Raw genomic sequence first — 17,729 nt, 5'->3', positions numbered from 1 at the left:
ATAGCAGCACTATCAACAATAGACAAAGTATGGAAAGAGCCCAAATGTCCATCGATGGATGAATGGATAAAGAAGATGTGGTATATATATACAATGGAGTATTACTCGGCAATCAAAAAGAAGGAAATCTTGCCATTTGCAACTATGTGGATGGAACTGGAGGGTATTATGCTAAGTGAAATTAGTCAGAGAAAGACAAAAATCGTATGACTTCACTCATATGAAGACTTTAAGAGACAAAACAGATGAACATAAGGGAAGGGAAACAAAAATAATATAAAAAACAGGGAGGGGGACAAAACAGAAGAGACTCATAAATATGGAGAACAAACTGAGGGTTACTGGAAGGGTTGTGGGAGGGGGGATGGGCTAAATGGGTAAGGGGCACTAAGGTATCTACTCCTGAAATCACTGTTGCACTATATGCTAATTTGGATGTAAATTGAAAAAAATAAAAAGCAAAATAAAAAGATAAAGATTAAAAACAATAGATTAAAAAAAAATTAAAAGATCTTTTAAGATGCTAATTAGAATGCACATCCCCAAACTCCAAGGAGTCTAATACAGCAGTTTTCAGGATCTACATATACTTTTTAAAGTTATTCTTTTCTTTCTCTTTTTTTTTTCAGGATCTACATTTTTTTAAGTTTTTAAAATTTATTTATTTAGAGAGAGAGAGAGAGAGCGAGTGCATGCAAATGTGGGCAGAGGAGGGGTATGAGAGAGAGACAGAGAATCTCAAGCAGGCTTCATGCTATCAGTGCAGAGCCCAGCAGGGGGCCACCCAGGCGTCCCTTAGCATCTACATCTTCAAGAAGCACTCCAGGGGTGCCTGGGTGGCTCTGTCGTTGTCCGTTAGGTGTCCAATTTCAGCTCAGGTCATGATCTCACGATATGTGGGTTCAAGCCCCACATCAGGATCTGTGCTGACAGCTCAAAGCTTGGAGCCTGCTTTAGATTCTGTGTTTCCTCTTCTCTCTGCCCCTCCCCTACTCGTGCTGTCTCACTAGGTCTCTCAAAAATAAATAAATGTTAAAAAAAAAAAAAAAAAAAAAAGCACTCCAGATGATTTGGTTGTGTGTGGTCTACACTGAGAACCACTGCTTTAGATCCTGTGAGGATGCTAAGACCCAACAGCATAAAGCAAAGCTTGCCTTTTTTTTTTTTTTTAAGGTATTTCTTTTTGTTGTTGTTAATGTTTATTATTTTTGAGAGAGTGCAGGCGGGGGAGGGGTAAAGAGAGAGAGGGGGACAGAGGATCCTAAGCAGGCTCTGTAATGACAGCAGAGAGCCCGACACAGGGCTCGAACTCACGAACCGTGAGATCATGACCTGAGCCAAAGTCATATGTTCAACTGACTGAGGCAACCCAGGCTTCCCTTAGCTGCTATTTCAAATTCATTAAGAATAGTTCATCTTCAATGGTGAGTCCGGGACTAATTTAATATATTTAAGTATTATATACAAGTTATATAATTGCCTTGCAAAAAAAAGTGTCAAATTTAGAGAGTGTTCACTGGTTCACAGTTTTATGATCTAAGAATTGTAGAGTATAAATGGTGGATGCCATTCAATAATACACCTATTGCAAGAGCAAGCAGGAGAAAAATTAAAAAAAAAAATTACACATGTGATTTGCAAGCTGCAAAAGCTCTTACATTCAGAGAAAGACAAAAACCACTATAGATGTTAGGAATGGAAACATATGAAGAAAAAAAACCCCAGCTTACCTTGAGATAACTGTGTTTTTAGAGATCTTGTATCCTGTGTAAAGGCAGAACCAACTGCACTACTTTGGGATAGGGTACCACTGTTTGATGTTTCTGTTCCAAAGGATGTCAAAGAGCTTCCAGCTTTAAGAGATTTTTTTAATGACAAAAAAAAAAAAAATGTATTAATTTAAACTTTTCAATTATATAAAGCAATATTCCATTTTAATGATGATAACTGTTGCCACCCTTCCCCTTTTAGAACACTTGTGCAAATTAATAATCGTGAAAAATTAATGGAAGTGCATCAAAAATAATTTGAGAAATCTTTCACACTATATGAAAAAAGCAAGCCAACACATACATACTCCAGCATCCTTGGATGCAAACAATTTTTATTTTTATTTTTAAAGTTTTATTTTAAGAGAGAGAGTGTGAGCAGGGGAGGGACAGAGAGAAGGAGAGAGAATCTCAGGTAGGCCCCCCATTGCCAGTGCAGAGCCTGACACAGGACTTGAACTCACAAACCATGAGATCATGACATGAGCTGAAACCAAGAGTGGGACACTCAACCAACTCAAGCCACACAGGCGCCCCCAAACAATTTTTGTAACAGCAACACTGTCCTAGGCAGTTACATGTATGGGACAGCAAGGACCCATGTCAGACAGAGGAGTAGCAGGAAAAGGCACATTCTACACCAATATTAAGATTTAATTACTTTAATACCAAGTATCTGCACAAATAGCCAAACGGGCAGTCAGGTCTATGAAGAGCTTGTCCAGCATTTCTAAGGCAACAGCCAGTTGGCTCCTGATTTTAATGCTTTCCCCCAGGATGGCACTGAGGGGCTGCATTCTGCCTAAAGCAACCACAAAAAGTTCTGCTTTTGTGATGTGAATAACAAAATCCTAGAAAGAACCCAAATTCTTTGCTATACAAGGTTATATAAGTTTCTACAGCACTTGTGGATCATTTAATTTTCACATGCTATGTTCTCTTCTGGTAGTGCCCCCAATCTGTCTGATATTAATTTGTCTAACATAGTTTTGTTATTAGTGTTTGTATGGTACATCATGCTGTTTCTTATTCTTTTACCTCTTTCAGGATATTTCTTATAGACATCATATAGTTGGATCTTGCTTTTTTTTTTTAAATTCATTTTGATGCTCTCTGCTTTTTAACTGGAATGTTTAATTCCTTTCACTTTACCGAAGTGGATCCTTAACAATCCTTACTTAGCCTGTCAGTCCCAACGTATGAAATGCTCACTATAAAGTTCATAAGCATGCCTTCTAATGTTCATCAAACTCAGTGATTAAAAATTAATCTGTATGAAACACTGGAGACATAAGAGAATCATTGTCTAATATGGTTTGACTACTTAACCAGCTAAAATGTATCCATTTGTCTGTCTCTTCAGCCAGTACCCCTCCATCCTCTCCACAAAGGTACTGTGAGACTTAGCTTGCCATGGCTGTTCTGCTGCTTCCTTTATCGTGGGATCATTATTTTTTCCTAAGGATCCACTCATTAAAGTGAATAAAGACTGAAAATCTTTGCACATAAGAATTACTTTAGCATCAGTTTAAAAAAAAGAGTGCTTTAATTCTGTCTGGTGCATCACCCCTTTCAATGTTATCTGTTTCCCCACTATCTTATAAAGATAGTATAGATATACTCAAACTTTTGGGTTTTTGCCAAATTGATAGTGAGAAACGATGCCTCAGTGCAGATTTAACTTTTATATCTATTATAAGCAAAATTTAAGCATTTTCCCATGTTTAGGGGACATTCGTATTCCTTTTTGAAAAAGGCAAAGTAGTTCCTAACACCTGCCTCTTTTTCTGTAGGGTTGTAGGTCCTCATTTCTGGAAGCCCTATAGATGTTATGGATATTAATTCTTCATGATATAAATTCCAAATAAAACTGTAGACTATAATATATAAAAATTAAAAATGAAAAAATTTCCCCAAAATAGCAATAGTGTTTTCCTGATTTATTTAAACCTTTTTTTTTTTTTTTTAAAGTAGGCTTCATGCCCAGTGCGGAGCCTAACGTGAGGCTTGAACTCATGACCCTGAGATCAAGACCCAGGCTGAAATCAATAGTCCAATAATTAACTGACTGAACCACCTAGGCATCCCTAACCTTCCTTTTTAAGTCAGAATACTGTACTATATTCTGACAATAAGCTGGAGAAAAGAAAATGTTATTAACAAAATCACATGGTAGAAAAAATACATTTAGTACTGTATTTATCAGGAAAAAACCCACGTTTAAGTGGACTTATGCAGTTCAAACCCATATTGTTCAAGGGTCAATTGCACTAGGAATTGAAAATGAAAACAAGAGGTTTAGATTAAAATGACTTCGTTGGTGCCAACACAAACCATATTTGAGTTAATTCTTTTTCCAAAAAATGCCTGCCACCTTAATCAATGCTACAATTTTCCTCTTCCTCATTTTACAACTTCTAAACATTATTATAACTCTCTAGCCACTCCATAAATTATCCTACAAATACAGAAATCAAAAAATCAAAAATAATCTGCAAAAATTACTCAACTGACATAGAAAATACAAACAACACCCTCTACCTTCGTGACACCCAAAGAACATTGAACTAGCAACTCCCAGTAATATTAAAGCTAGACAAAAGCATTTATAAGGAAGAGATATTTCACCACCACAAAATATTTCTTGGTTAGAAGACCAGGCTCTGAAGAATGGTAGAAGCAGTATTTACTATGTAACACCATGTGCTAGACCCTATTCAAATGCTTTATACATATTAAATCATACAAACATCACAGTAATGTAGGAGGTAAGTACAATAAAAATCTGTGTTAGCCAACTATTCAATTTAATCAAAGGAATCTCAAAAGGCTAATTTGCAACCGTCCCTTATTTAAAACCTCAGAATAGGATTCTAACAGTTATAGCTAACAGAGTAAATCTTGATTTACCTCCTCCCTATATCATCACATTAGGAGACATTTAATTAGTTAACTATGGCAATGCCAAACTATATGACTTGATTAAAATGGTGAGCATCAGATCTCTCCCTTACAAAGGCACGATGTCTTCCCTCTGTAATTAATAAGTTAACTCTGAGATGATACTTTAGGACCATTTTAATATTCTGCCCAGCACTGTTCACCCAATGATTTTAGCATCCACTAATAATCCTTGCTAATTAGTATACTGGAGATTACAAAAATGATGATTTTCTACATCTACCATTCCTTCTATTTATTAGCTAGCATTTTTTGGTAAAAAAAAAAAAAAGTAAATAAAATAAAGAACTTTTATTTTATTTACTGTTGGGGTGCCTAGCTGGCTCAGTTGGAAGCATATGCAACTCTTGATCTTGGGGTCATTAGTTCAAGCCCCATGCTGGGTGTAGAGATTACTTAAACAAACAAACAAACAAACAAACTTAAAAAGAAAAAAGAGCATTGTTTCCCCATCTTCTTTTTTCAAGGGTTCCAGTTCCTTTTAGTGGGGAACAGTATTTAGAAACCAATTTCAGGTGTACCTTGAAACTCACTAATCTACACATATTCTCTGCCACTGGGCATCATTGCTTCTAGGCCCTTTCTATGAACAGAATCAAGAAATAACCAGTTTAAAAAAAATAAGTTCACATTCATACTTCCAATTCATATTCAACACCACAGGGTTCTGCATCATCCCTATATTTCTATCTCCCTTCTCCATGGAAAGAACAGCATTTGCCAACAATATTAATATACTAGTCATTTGCCCTATCCTGTAATACATACAAAATAGTTTAAAAATTAACATCAATACCACTACCAATTACAAACCCTAAGTCAAGGTTTTTTTACATTGCTATTTATTCTTACAATATATCCCTACTACAAGTGTAAAAGTTACTTGAATTCTTGTTTTTCTCTGTGGTTATATTATCAATTTGATATACACTTAGCACCAGTTGTGGATACCAGTTGTATCCATTCAACTTTAGGATTTATTTTTTCCCATCCTTTTTGATTTTGTGAAAGCCAAACATTCAACATACTTGAAATCACAACTATATAAAAAAGTATATTTATAAAAAGAAATTAATTTTAATAAAACCTGTTAACATACTGATGAGTTTTAAGATACATCTGAAACTGGATTTGTGATTCAGAGAAACAAGGTAAACTGATAAATGGTTATTTCAATTGAACGAACAAAAATTAAGGGCTAGAATTTGAGATTTAAAAAGTTATTCCTTACTGTGGGAATTTCAGTAAAGGTGTAGAGCTAAACAGCTATAAAAACAAAACAACACTGAGCTGATCTGATTATATCTAGCTTTCTCCTTACAGTGTTAATGTTTCTAAAACATTGTTACAATAAACAAAGCACCACACCCTCGAAACATGCTATATAGGAGTATCTTTTCACATTCTGCATAATATAAATACTCCTTACTGGCATTATCATTCCCTAATAATTACAGCATTATCTCTAATCCCTTTCTGAAAACCCAACCTGCTGGGAATAAATGGTTATTTTACTATTATTTTTATTTTTTAAAGTTTATTTATTTAATTTTAGTAATCTCCACATCCAACGTGGGGCTCGAACATACAACCCTGAGATCAAGAGTCACATATTCTTCTGACTGAGCCAGCCAGGCACCCCAGAAAAAAAATGCTTATTTTAAACGGATATAGCTTATATAAATTTAAAATAACATTCAATGAAAATTGGTACTTGGATATATGTAGGTTTAAAAACAAATGTGACTATTCTGGGCGATGACCTTCACAGAACCACTAGTCAGTCATCGAGGGCATTAAATAAAGCCTTTAAAATAACAGGTTACAGAAAGAACAACAAACAACATGTCTGCAAATTTGTGGTAAAGGCAGGTAAATTAAAAAAAAGAAAGAAAGAAACAAAAGAAAGAAAGAAAAGAAAGAAAAGAAAAGAAAAGAAAGAGAAAGGAAGAAAGAAAAAGCAAAAGCACAACATACCAACACCAACAGCACCAAACTGCTGCCCCACTAATGAACTTGGACTGAACTGACTGTATGTCGACATCCTGCCAAAAGGTCCATAGGAACCCACTGACTGGAATGAAGAAGTAGATGAGCCTAGTGAAGACTGAAGAAAGACCGGGGTTATTTTTCCAGGCTCTACACAACATGTATAGAATGAAAAAATTTGAGTATTTACACTTTTAAGAAAACTTTAATTATAATTACTAGATACAAAACCAATTATAACAACTTACAACATGCATTTAATATCAAAACAGTTTAATACCCTTCTGATTTCAATATTTGCAGATAATGTGCCAATTACACTGGATGTGATTTATAAATAATTTTTTTCTGCAATAAACTCCTACTTTGAGTTAAGAGTTTTATAGCAGATTTAGGAAAGAAAAGTTACTTGAGTAAGTAACTCTGCTTGAAGAAAAAAATATGGGAAAAATTACATTTGGTTATACTGTGTTTCAGTCTGGTGCTGACAAAAATAAGACAACTCACTTTTGATTTTGCTCATATTTTCAATCATTCGAGATGCACTATTAAATTTACAGGAAAGAGATGAAGAAACAAACTATCTCGCATAAGACCATTTACATTTTTAAATATATTTATCATTACGTTAAAGGTCATTTTCTAAAAACTTTAACTTACTAAACCTAAAATAATTATAATATGTAAGTATGCATGCTATACAGTAATTTATCTTAATATATAAAATATCTCATAATACAAATATGAAGTGTACTAATGACCAAAAGAATATAAGCTCACTGATGGCAGGACTTTGTGTGTTTACTGCTACTATGAGGAACATGGCAGGTACTCTCTAAATACTACTGAATATTTCAATCAAAAGATCAAAAGTGAAAATTTATGGTGGCTGGAAGAAATTCAACACCAGTTTAACTTGTGTTCTTTTGGTTCTTCTTATTCCATAAAGCTGATTACTTAAGTAACTATTTCCCTGGAGAATTATCAGAAGATATATATACAAAAGACAATCAGCTAACACCACTATTTGGTGAGGGCTAGCTCTATTAAAATGTGTCTCTTCTCCCTCCATTAAAAAAAATCACATTTTTGGGGTGTCTGGCTGGCCTAGTCAATAGAGTTTGTAACTCAATCTCAGGGCCATGAGTTCAAGCCCTGCACTGGGAGTGGAGCCTACTTAAAAGAAAAAAAAATTTCTTTTAAGGATTTTCTCAGGATTCCTTCAGACTACTTCCTCAAAAGTTAAGACTTAAAAAGGAGCGGGGGGTGGAAGGGGAGATGAGAGTAGAGAATTTCTCCAGTTTATGTATATTACAAGAATAAATTTAACTATTTCTTATTAAAAAGCTTATACTCAGGGGTGCCTAGTAGCTTGGTCAATTGAACATCCGACTTTTGATTTAGGCTCAGGTCATATCCCAGGGTCATGGGACTGAGCCCTGTGTCAGGCTTCATGATGGAGCCTGCTTAACATTCTCTCAAAACAAAAACAAAAACAAACAAACAAAAAAAAACAGAGAGAGATTCTCTCTCTCTCCCCCATGCTTGCATATGCTTTCTCTCTAAAATAAAAAAAAATTGTTTTAAAGCTTATATTCAGGAAAAATAAATACTAAATAAATGTTAAAAGGTACTTTCTCTATTTTCCTTTTTTTTTTTTTAACTAATTTCTATACCCAATGCGGGGCTTGAACCTACAACCCTGAGATCATACACCCCATCCACTGAGCAAGACAGGCACCCCTCTTTTTTTTCCATTTTAATTTTATATACCACTTACTATTTTCTTCAGAAGAGTTTATCAGGTATTTTCTTTTAATAGCTGGAAGACAAACCTTATGCAAGATAATATTTATTCTAAGAATCTGTTTTGTGGAAAACTAAGATTTTATCACGTACAGCATTAAAAAGGGGAAGTTAATTTTTAAAAATCTAAAAGTATAACCTTAAAAAAAGTCAACAAGCATATTTTAGTGCAAATGACCAAAAATTCTGACAAGAAAAAAGGCTGAGAAGAAAATGGGTCCAGGAGAAAAACCTAGGGGGTCATAAACTTTTAATCAGCTATGCCCTAAAATGAAAATATTCCTATATGAAATCTGCTTCCTCTGCTGTTATAACTAAATTCAGGCAGTTTCTATACACGTCCAATTAACATGGAAACAAGTACTGAAAGGAACAACCTTTTTAATTCATAATTTACAATCTCTTAGATATGTTATATCTATTTCTAATAAATTACAAATTTTTTATTTCTTTTACTGAGAATACTTAGGGTCTTCTTTTTTCATACCTTTTTAGAAGTATACATAAAATCCTTTTATGTTTTTGTGCTATCTTATTATATAACACTGCATGCATATTATGTAATATACATATATAAAGTACCAATGTGATTTATCACTTTTTTTCACTGAACTTAATTATCTTAACCTAAGAGTAGCCATTACCACCCTGGTTTATAATATGAACCAAATGTGAATAATACAGTGAGTGGCATGGATTCTGGATTCCAGAGCCAGACTGCTTGGTCTGTCCAAATTGTGCCTCTATATTAATTTATTCACTTGTAAAAATGAGAAATATAAAAACAAGATTATAGTACCAAGCTCAGAGAGTATTGTGAGGATTGATTTATTCTATGTGCAGTGGTTTGAATAGTGCTTCTCATACAGTTAGACTTCAATAAATATAAGCTATTTTAACTATTGCTGAAATTAGAAAATATTTTATGATAAAAATAAATTCCTCTGCTATCGCTTACTTTATTTAGTCCCAACTTATGATCTAAAGAATAAAACCTGGGTGAAAACATTATCCAGGTATTTTAGGTATCTAGGTGACCAGGAAATGGTAAGTACACGAACATTCAACTGAGAAAATTAAAAAAAAAAAAAAAAAAAAGCCAAAATCCAAGAGATGTACAAGCTAAGGCTAGCCGTGTACTTGCAGTTTTCTTGCACTCTTAAGACAAATTTACTATCCGTTACCTGAACGATAGCTGGGTCCTGAGGCAAAGAACATTGTGGTTTTGGTGGCTCACAAACAGTGAGGTCTTTAATATCACTCCCACGGAATATGATGTATTCAAAGACTTCATCACGAGGTGGTATTGGACGATCTGTTGGTCTGTCTTCTGTACCAAAGGATCGAACTGGTGAGAAAAGAGAGGATATGAGATATATGTCTACTCATCATATTCAGGTAGGGACTGTCAGAAGTATACTCTTCCAAGTACAGTTCCAATAAACTGCTGTTCCAATACAGCAGTTCTTAAATGTCAGCTGTGAGAAAATATCTATTAATCTGTAACTAAAGAAATTTTGTTTAAAAAAAGAGGAAAACAGAGTGGGCTTTGCCTAGAGCTCAATGTACTCAATTTAAAAAACAATCTGTATCATGAGGTCGTGTTCTTCCTACATCTTTATTTATTTATATCTTTGGTGATTATGGTGAGAGGAGGTGTTAAAAATGTCCTTTCATTGTTGATTTATTTTGAATGTCATCATTCAGCAACATAGAAAACTGGCAAGCCTACGTGAGATTTCTTGTTGGGAGTGGCAAGTGAAGACGTCCCTGTCCACAAAATACCAAATTGAACTTTTGGATTAAAAGAAGACAATGAAGGGAACATCTATCCTGGTGAGTAGTAGGTCCTCTAGAAGCCAAGCCAAGCGGCTGTCAGGTATTCACCCCAGGGGACAGCCTGAAATGACCTAGTTACCTAAAATATTTTTCTCATTAATTAAATATGATTTCAACACTTAAGACAGCATGACTCAAAGTTAAACTGTAGACCACCTGCACAATGGTAAGCTGGCTAAAAAGATTTCTGGAATCCTATTCAAATCCATTGAATCAGACTTTGAGGAGAGTCTAGAAATCTATATTTTAAACCAATTCCTTAAGAGTTTCTTATGAACACTAAAGTTTCAGGTTTACTGTCTTACACCGCTGAAAATATCTGCATCCATACGTAAGTTCCAAATAAGAAAGTTTGAAAGATCATATATTATCCACTTAAAGACTAACCTAAAGGGAGTAAACGCTTTAACACTGTGCAATATTTTGAATGTATGCATTTTTCTGCAAAACTGATTCAGGGCTAGATTAAATATGAATGCTATTTCCTTTTAAATAATGACCCACCCATCCTAAAAATTCTATTACTTATGCTGCTTCCAGGAAAGATGGTGGCATAGATGTAGGCTTGCAGAAGAATATCCCTCCCTAAAATTAAAGAAAATGAAAAGTTAAAATACCCCTATTGAGAAGATCTCAAATTCATACCATAACTTTTATTAAAAAGTATCACTCAGCTACTGAATTTGTTAGTCCAAACTGGAAGGCGAGTCTGAGAATCCACATGCGGCATGCCCTGAGAAATTTTCACTGGCACCTCCATATTGGTAGATGGGGACAGAAACACTGATGTGGTAAGGGCAAAGATGCAGAATGCCCTAGTTGAAGTTCTTCTTTCCCTAATGGCCAAAGAATACTTTATAAGGAGAGGAGTAAGTGACAAGGTTCTATATTTTGTCCTGTATCCAAAAGGAAGGGTAAAGAGTTAGAAAAATCAGGATTAAGAAAATTGCATATAAATCAGTATCATCCCTAACCTCAGTAACAGCAGCACCACCACAACCACCACACAATGTATAAAGTCCCAGGCCTCAGAAGTAATAGACTAGTTCATCTGAAGCAGAGGGAGGAAAAGTTCAAAGTCTTCCTTAGACAAAAATGACGGACAAGCCCCATCAGCTTTTCCAAGGCCTAACAAAACCATTCAAACTATACCCACGTAGCCATCAGACAGATGAAAAATCCATGCAGGATTAATATTTGTCCCAGGAAATAGAAGAAAATTTCAGGAACATACTGCTTTACCTTTTGAAAAAATTAAAACTCTTATGATCAAAATGATACTGAGGGGCGGCTGGGTGGCTAGGTCGGTTAAGCGTCTGACTCTTGATTTTGGCTCTGGTCATGATCTGTTTGTATGTTCAAGCTCCTTGTTGGGCTCTGCATTGACAGCTCAAAGCCTGCTTGGGATTCTTTCTCTCTCCCCCTCTCTCTCTGCTCCTCCCCTGCTCACGCACACACGCTCTCTCAAAATAAATAAACTTAAAAAAAAAAAAAAAGATGCTGAAAAGGTAGCATACAGAGTTAAAGAAAAAATAGATAAGACAAATATAATATAGAACATAATATAGAGTTATTAGCAGAATAATTACATCAACAGATCAAAGCAGTAAAGCCAAGTCATTAATAGAGAATAATTTTGAGAAAAAGCAAGTAAAGAAAAACTACAGCAATAAAATGGTTGGAGGTGATTATTCTTGCAGACCCAACAGTTAACTGATGCTGGTTAGAAAGACAACAAAATGAGGGGCGCCTGCGTGGCGCAGTCGGTTAAGCGTCCGACTTCAGCCAGGTCATGATCTTGCGGCACGTGAGTTCGAGCACCGCGTCGGGCTCTGGGCTGATGGCTCAGAGCCTGGAGCCTGTTTCCGATTCTGTGTCTCCCTCTCTCTCTGCCCCTCCCCCGTTCATGCTCTGTCTCTCTCTGTCCCAAAAATAAATAAACGTTGAAAAAAATAAATTTAAAAAAAAATTTAAAAAAAGAAAGACAACAAAATGAGAAAATATACTTAAATATATAACAGAAATTTCGTGAATGAAGCTCTAAATTTGATCAAAAGGTTCCACTGTATTTCCAGAAAAAGACTTAGTGCTCTATAAGCCATAGCGACTTATCCTTTGCTGTATCAAAATAAGGAACTCACAGAAAAGTGGTATCAAATAAAAGACAAGAGATGAAAAATAAATTCATTTAAGCACATAAATGTGTATGACAATTTACTATGGTCTTAGAACAGAATGTGTTGAATAGTTGTCAAAAAAGCTACAAAGTTACACACTGACAAAATCAGTCAGGACAGTGTATCACATAGTATTCTAACAAAAATTGGAAGATGAAGATGAGTGGAAACAGGAAAACACAAAAGGAAACACATAAATTAATACTCTCCCTTTTTATAACAGGGAATCACTTGACAAAATTTTGGAGAAAGTTGATAAATTAATATATGTAGGCTTAAAATTGTGTTATTTGAGGTTCTAAAGGTAGCCAATAATACAGTTTAAAGCTTAGGGCATATTTTCCAAAATGTGGTGTGAAGAAAATCTCTTATCATAGAGGAAAATGAAAATAGAGACCATGGAGAATGAATTGCACACACCAAGAGTATGGGAAACACGCTCTAATGATAGAAACTGATTTGATTAGATTTAATGTTTCTAACAGACAACTCTTGTACCATTATAAAGAACAAATTAAAAGACATCAGAAGGACACACATGGCTGGAAGATGATACAAATAACCTGGGCACTGTGAGTGGAAAGAAAGGAACGGTAAGCACAGAAAAGGTAGAATGTCACCACTGCCATTCAGCTGCAACACAATTCAACACATGAATTAGCTCATGTACACGTACAACTTGTAAGCAGGGGAATTACGTCAATGCACTAAGAAATCACACTGGTTCACCCCAGTTTATCCTGTTATTTAATTTTTGCACTTGGAGGTAACAGCAGCTAAACACAACAAACCATGGAAGAATAGTATATGATACCCACTCACCCCAAGTTTCCTCTTGGCTCAATCTGGTTATGCAAAGAAGACTTAAAAGTGCTTATTGTATGGTTCTCCCTGATCTTTATGCACTCGTCTCCAGCAACAAGCCTGAATTCTTTATCTTCTTCTATTAGGCTTTCAATTTTTTCTTTAAAGCTGACAACTTTATTAGGTATACGTCACCAGCATTTTTGTTAATGCTATCATTTTGATTTTTTTAAAAACTGCAGTAAGAACACATGAAATCTACCCTCTTAACAAAATTTTAAGCATACAGTACAGTATCTGCATAACAAAATGTTGTAGAGATCTAGAACTCTATCATCTTTTTTTTTTAATTTTAATGTTTATTTTTTATTTTTGAGAGAGAGAGAGAGAGAGAGCGCGAGCGAGTGAGCACGAGCGGGGAAGGGGCAGGGACAGAGAGGGAGACAGACTCTGAAAGAGGCTCCAGGCTCTGAGCTGTCAGCACAGAGCATGACGTGGGGCTCGAACTCAGAAACGTTGAGATCATGACCTGAGTCGAAGTCAGACGCTTAGGCCACCCAGGTGGCCCTAGAACTCTATCATCTTGCTGAACTAAAACTTTATACTCACAGAACCACGATTCTTCATTTCCCCTGCTCTTAGCCCCTGGCAACCACTATTATATGTCCTTCTGTGACCGTGAAAACAAAGTGAAAATAGAAACAAGACCAGTTTGGAATTTACCAGGCAAGTAATGGTGAACAGGAACTTAAAAGAAAGGGGCCAGTCTTAAAGAGACTCAAGCTTGGGGTGCCTGGGTGACTCAGTGAGTTAAGCATCCAGCTCTTAATCTCGGCTCAGGTCTAGGTCATGATCTGCTGTGCTGCCGGCGGGGAGCTTTTGGGATTCTCTCTCTGACCCTCCCCTGCTCACACATGCTCTCTCTCAAAATAAATAAATATACTTAAAAAAAAGAGAGACTCAAACTCACCAAAATAATATGATTTGTTGAATGCAATTTCTTAGAATTCTACAATTCTGATCATTATTTTTTTCAAAATAGATAGGTATATTATTTGTAGCATTAAAAAATCAGGTAAATATATAGTAACATTAAACATCTTATATAGGCAGATTATAAAACTGTAATTTTCAAGAGATTACAACTACCTAAAATAAAAACACAGATGCAACTGCTATAATGAAAGATGGCAAAGTAGGAAGATCCAGGATTCAGTCCCTACACCAAAACAACTATTTAGTTGGCACATAACATCTGAATAAACCATTTTGGAACTGTGACGTCTACTCATACACTTGTAGCATCTGTGGGAGTACCTGATGAAGAAAGAGGCTGTTAACTTGAGGTAAATTTTAGCATTTTGTGTAGTGGCTGGCTGTACCATTCATTAACTCCCAACTCCACAAAAGGCAGCTACGGGGATGGCGGCTCATGTTCCTGGTGCAGCTTTGCTAGTGATAGAGGGACAACAGGAAGCATATCCTATAAAAATTGGGGTTGTATGATTTGAAACTACCTGGCAATTCATTGAGAGACCACTGTTTCAACCCTCAAGGGCCAAAAGCACTTCCCCATAGTGTCTTTAAAGTATTTAAAAGCAACAGATTATGCCCCTACGCCCCACCACCAACAGCAGAATACACATTATTCTCAATTGCACATGGAACATTCTTCAGGAAAGACCACATGTTAGGTCAAATTCAACTCTCAATAGATTGAAAAAAATTGAGATTTACAAAATATCTTCTCTGACCACAGTGGAATAAAGCTGGAAACAATAATAAAAAGAAAACTGGAAAGGTCACAAGTACCTGGAAATCAAATAACACACTCTTAACCAATGAGTCAAAGAAATCACTAAGGAAATTAAGAAAAATTGAGACAAATGAAAAAGAAAAAACAACATGCCAAAACTAAGGGATATAAAGAATGATGAACTCAAAAGGGAAATTTATAGCTATAATCACACTAAAAAAAATCTCGTATCAATTTTACATCTTAAAAATCTAGAATAAGAGCAAACTAAACCCAAATCCAGCAGAAAGAAGGAAATAAGAGAGATTAGAGCTGAGATTAAAAACACAGAACAAAAAAATAGAACTAACAAAACCAAAAGTAGGTTCTTGGAGAAGACCAACAAAATTGACAAGATTTTAGCTAGAATGACTAACGGAAAAAGGTGAGAAGATGCAAATAACTAAAATCAAAAAGGAAAGCAAGGACACTGCTACCAACCTTATGGAACTTAAAAGGCTTATAAGAAAAAACTACAATTGTATGCCAACTAACTAGAAAATCTGGATGAAATAGAAAAATCTCCAGAAATACCAAATTACCAAAACTGACTCAGGCAGGAACAGAAAATCTTAACAAACCTATATAACAAGCAAAGAGACTGGACCAGTAATCAAAAACCTCCAAAGAATTAGGACCAGATGGTTAAAATTCACTGGTGAATTTTACCAAACATTTAAAGAAGAAACAACACCAATCCTACTCAAACTCCTCCAAAAAAGAGAAAAGGGAACACTTCCTAATAGACTCTTTGAGGCCAATGTTACTCAAGTAATACTAAAGTCAGACAAAGATACCATAAGAAAACTAAAGACCAGTATCTCTTATGAATACAGATATGTAAGTCCTCAACAAAAAAACAGTAAAGAGAATCCAAAAGTATATTAAGAGGATTATATATCACAACCAATGGGGATTTTATTCTAAGAAGGTATGGGTAGTTGAACAACAACAAAAAAAAGTCCGGGGTGCTTGGGTGACTCAGTTTAAGTGTCCAACTCTTGATTTCAGCTCAGGTCACAATCTCACGGTTTGAGGGATCCAGCCCCATGTTGGGCTCCACACTGTCAGCATGGAGCCTGCTTAGGATTCTCTCTCTCCCTCTCCCTGCTCGCACACATGCTCTCTCTCTCTCTCTTTCAAAGTAAATAAACTTAAAAAAATCCAATGTAATACACATTAATAAATCAAAGGGGAAAAATACCCCACACGATCATTTCAATATATGCAAAAAAACCAAAACAAAACAAAACCACATGTGATAAAATTTAACACCCTTTCCTGATAAAAACACTTAGCAAACAAGGAATAGAAGTTATTTCCCCAACAGGATAAATGGCATATATGAAAAACCAAGAGCTAACATCATATTTACTGGTAAAAGACTGAAAACTTTCCCTTAAGAAACAAGACAAAGATGTACACTTTCACCACTGCTATTCAATGTACTAGAAGTTCCAGACAGTACAATTAGCAAGAAAAAGAAATAAAAGGCATCCAAACTGGAGAAGAAGTAACTCTTTTCTTGCAGATGATATGATTCCATATGGGAATTCTACATATACAGAATCCATTAAAAAACTAGTGTTAATAAATGAATTAAGCAAAATTACAGGTACAATATCAAAATACAAAAATCTGGGGGTGCCTGAGTGGCTCAGTTGGTTGAGCATCTGATTTCAGCTCAGGTCATGGTCTTGCGGTTTGTGAGTTCAAGCCCTGTATCAGGCTCTGCTGACAGCTCGGAGCCTGGAGATTGCTTCAGATTCTGTGTCCCCCTCTCTCTCCGCCCCTCCCCTGGGTGCACTCTGGCTCTCTCTCTCTCAAAGATAAATAAACATTAAAAAATTTTTTTAAAAAGTAAAAACAAAACAAAACAAACAAAAAAAAAACAATCTCACTTACAGTACCATCCAAATGAATAAAGTACCTAAGAATAAATTTAACAAAGGAGGTAAATGAATTGTACACTGACAAACTACAAAACATTGCTGAAATAAATTAAAAAGCAGCTGAATAAATGGAAAGTCATCCCATGTTCATGGACTGGAAGACTTAAGTATTAAGATTACAGTGCTCCCCAGAGTGAGCTAAGATTCAGTGCAATCCCTATTGAAAATGCAATTCCCCCACCCTGCAAAAAAGGTAAAGCCAAACTTCAAATTGATAGGAAACTTCGAGGGAACGTGAATAGCCTGAAAAGGTTGGAAGACTCATACTTCCCAATTTCAAAAGTTACTACTAAGTTACAGTAGTCAAAACAACGTGGTAGACCTATAAGGGGAGACATATAGATTTATGGAATGGAACAGAGTCCAGAAATAAACCCAAACATCTCTGGCCAATTGATTTTAGATAAGGGTCCAAGGATATCCAACAGGGAAAAAGAATGGTCTCTTCAAACAATGGTTTTGGGACAACTGAATGACCATACACAAAAGAATGAGACTAGAACTCCATCTTTTTTTTTTTTTTTTAATTTTTTTTTCAACATTTATTTATTTTTGGGACAGAGAGAGACAGAGCATGAACGGGGGAGGGGCAGAGAGAGAGGGAGACACAGAATCGGAAACAGGCTCCAGGCTCTGA

The 17,729-nt window shown here is 35.5% G+C and overlaps 1 protein-coding gene across 4 annotated transcripts in view; it reads right to left on the bottom strand.

The window, feature by feature from the left end:
• LSM14A (LSM14A mRNA processing body assembly factor) overlaps positions 1-17,729 on the bottom strand; it is a 57,919-nt gene that overhangs the window by 24,516 nt on the left and 15,674 nt on the right. For all 4 annotated transcript variants that reach the window (XM_053211143.1, XM_027044923.2, XM_027044922.2 and 1 more), the window contains exons 2-4: positions 9,710-9,873; positions 6,708-6,837; positions 1,731-1,853 (exon numbers count right to left, since the gene is read on the bottom strand). In XM_053211143.1, the coding sequence (XP_053067118.1) occupies positions 1,731-1,853; positions 6,708-6,837; positions 9,710-9,873 (417 nt within the window). The remainder of the gene's footprint in view (positions 1-1,730; positions 1,854-6,707; positions 6,838-9,709; positions 9,874-17,729) is intronic.

Source organism: Acinonyx jubatus, chromosome E2 (assembly GCF_027475565.1).
Source record: "Acinonyx jubatus isolate Ajub_Pintada_27869175 chromosome E2, VMU_Ajub_asm_v1.0, whole genome shotgun sequence".
Taxonomy (NCBI): Eukaryota; Metazoa; Chordata; class Mammalia; order Carnivora; family Felidae; genus Acinonyx; species Acinonyx jubatus.
This window is presented reverse-complemented; position numbering and strand designations above follow the sequence as displayed.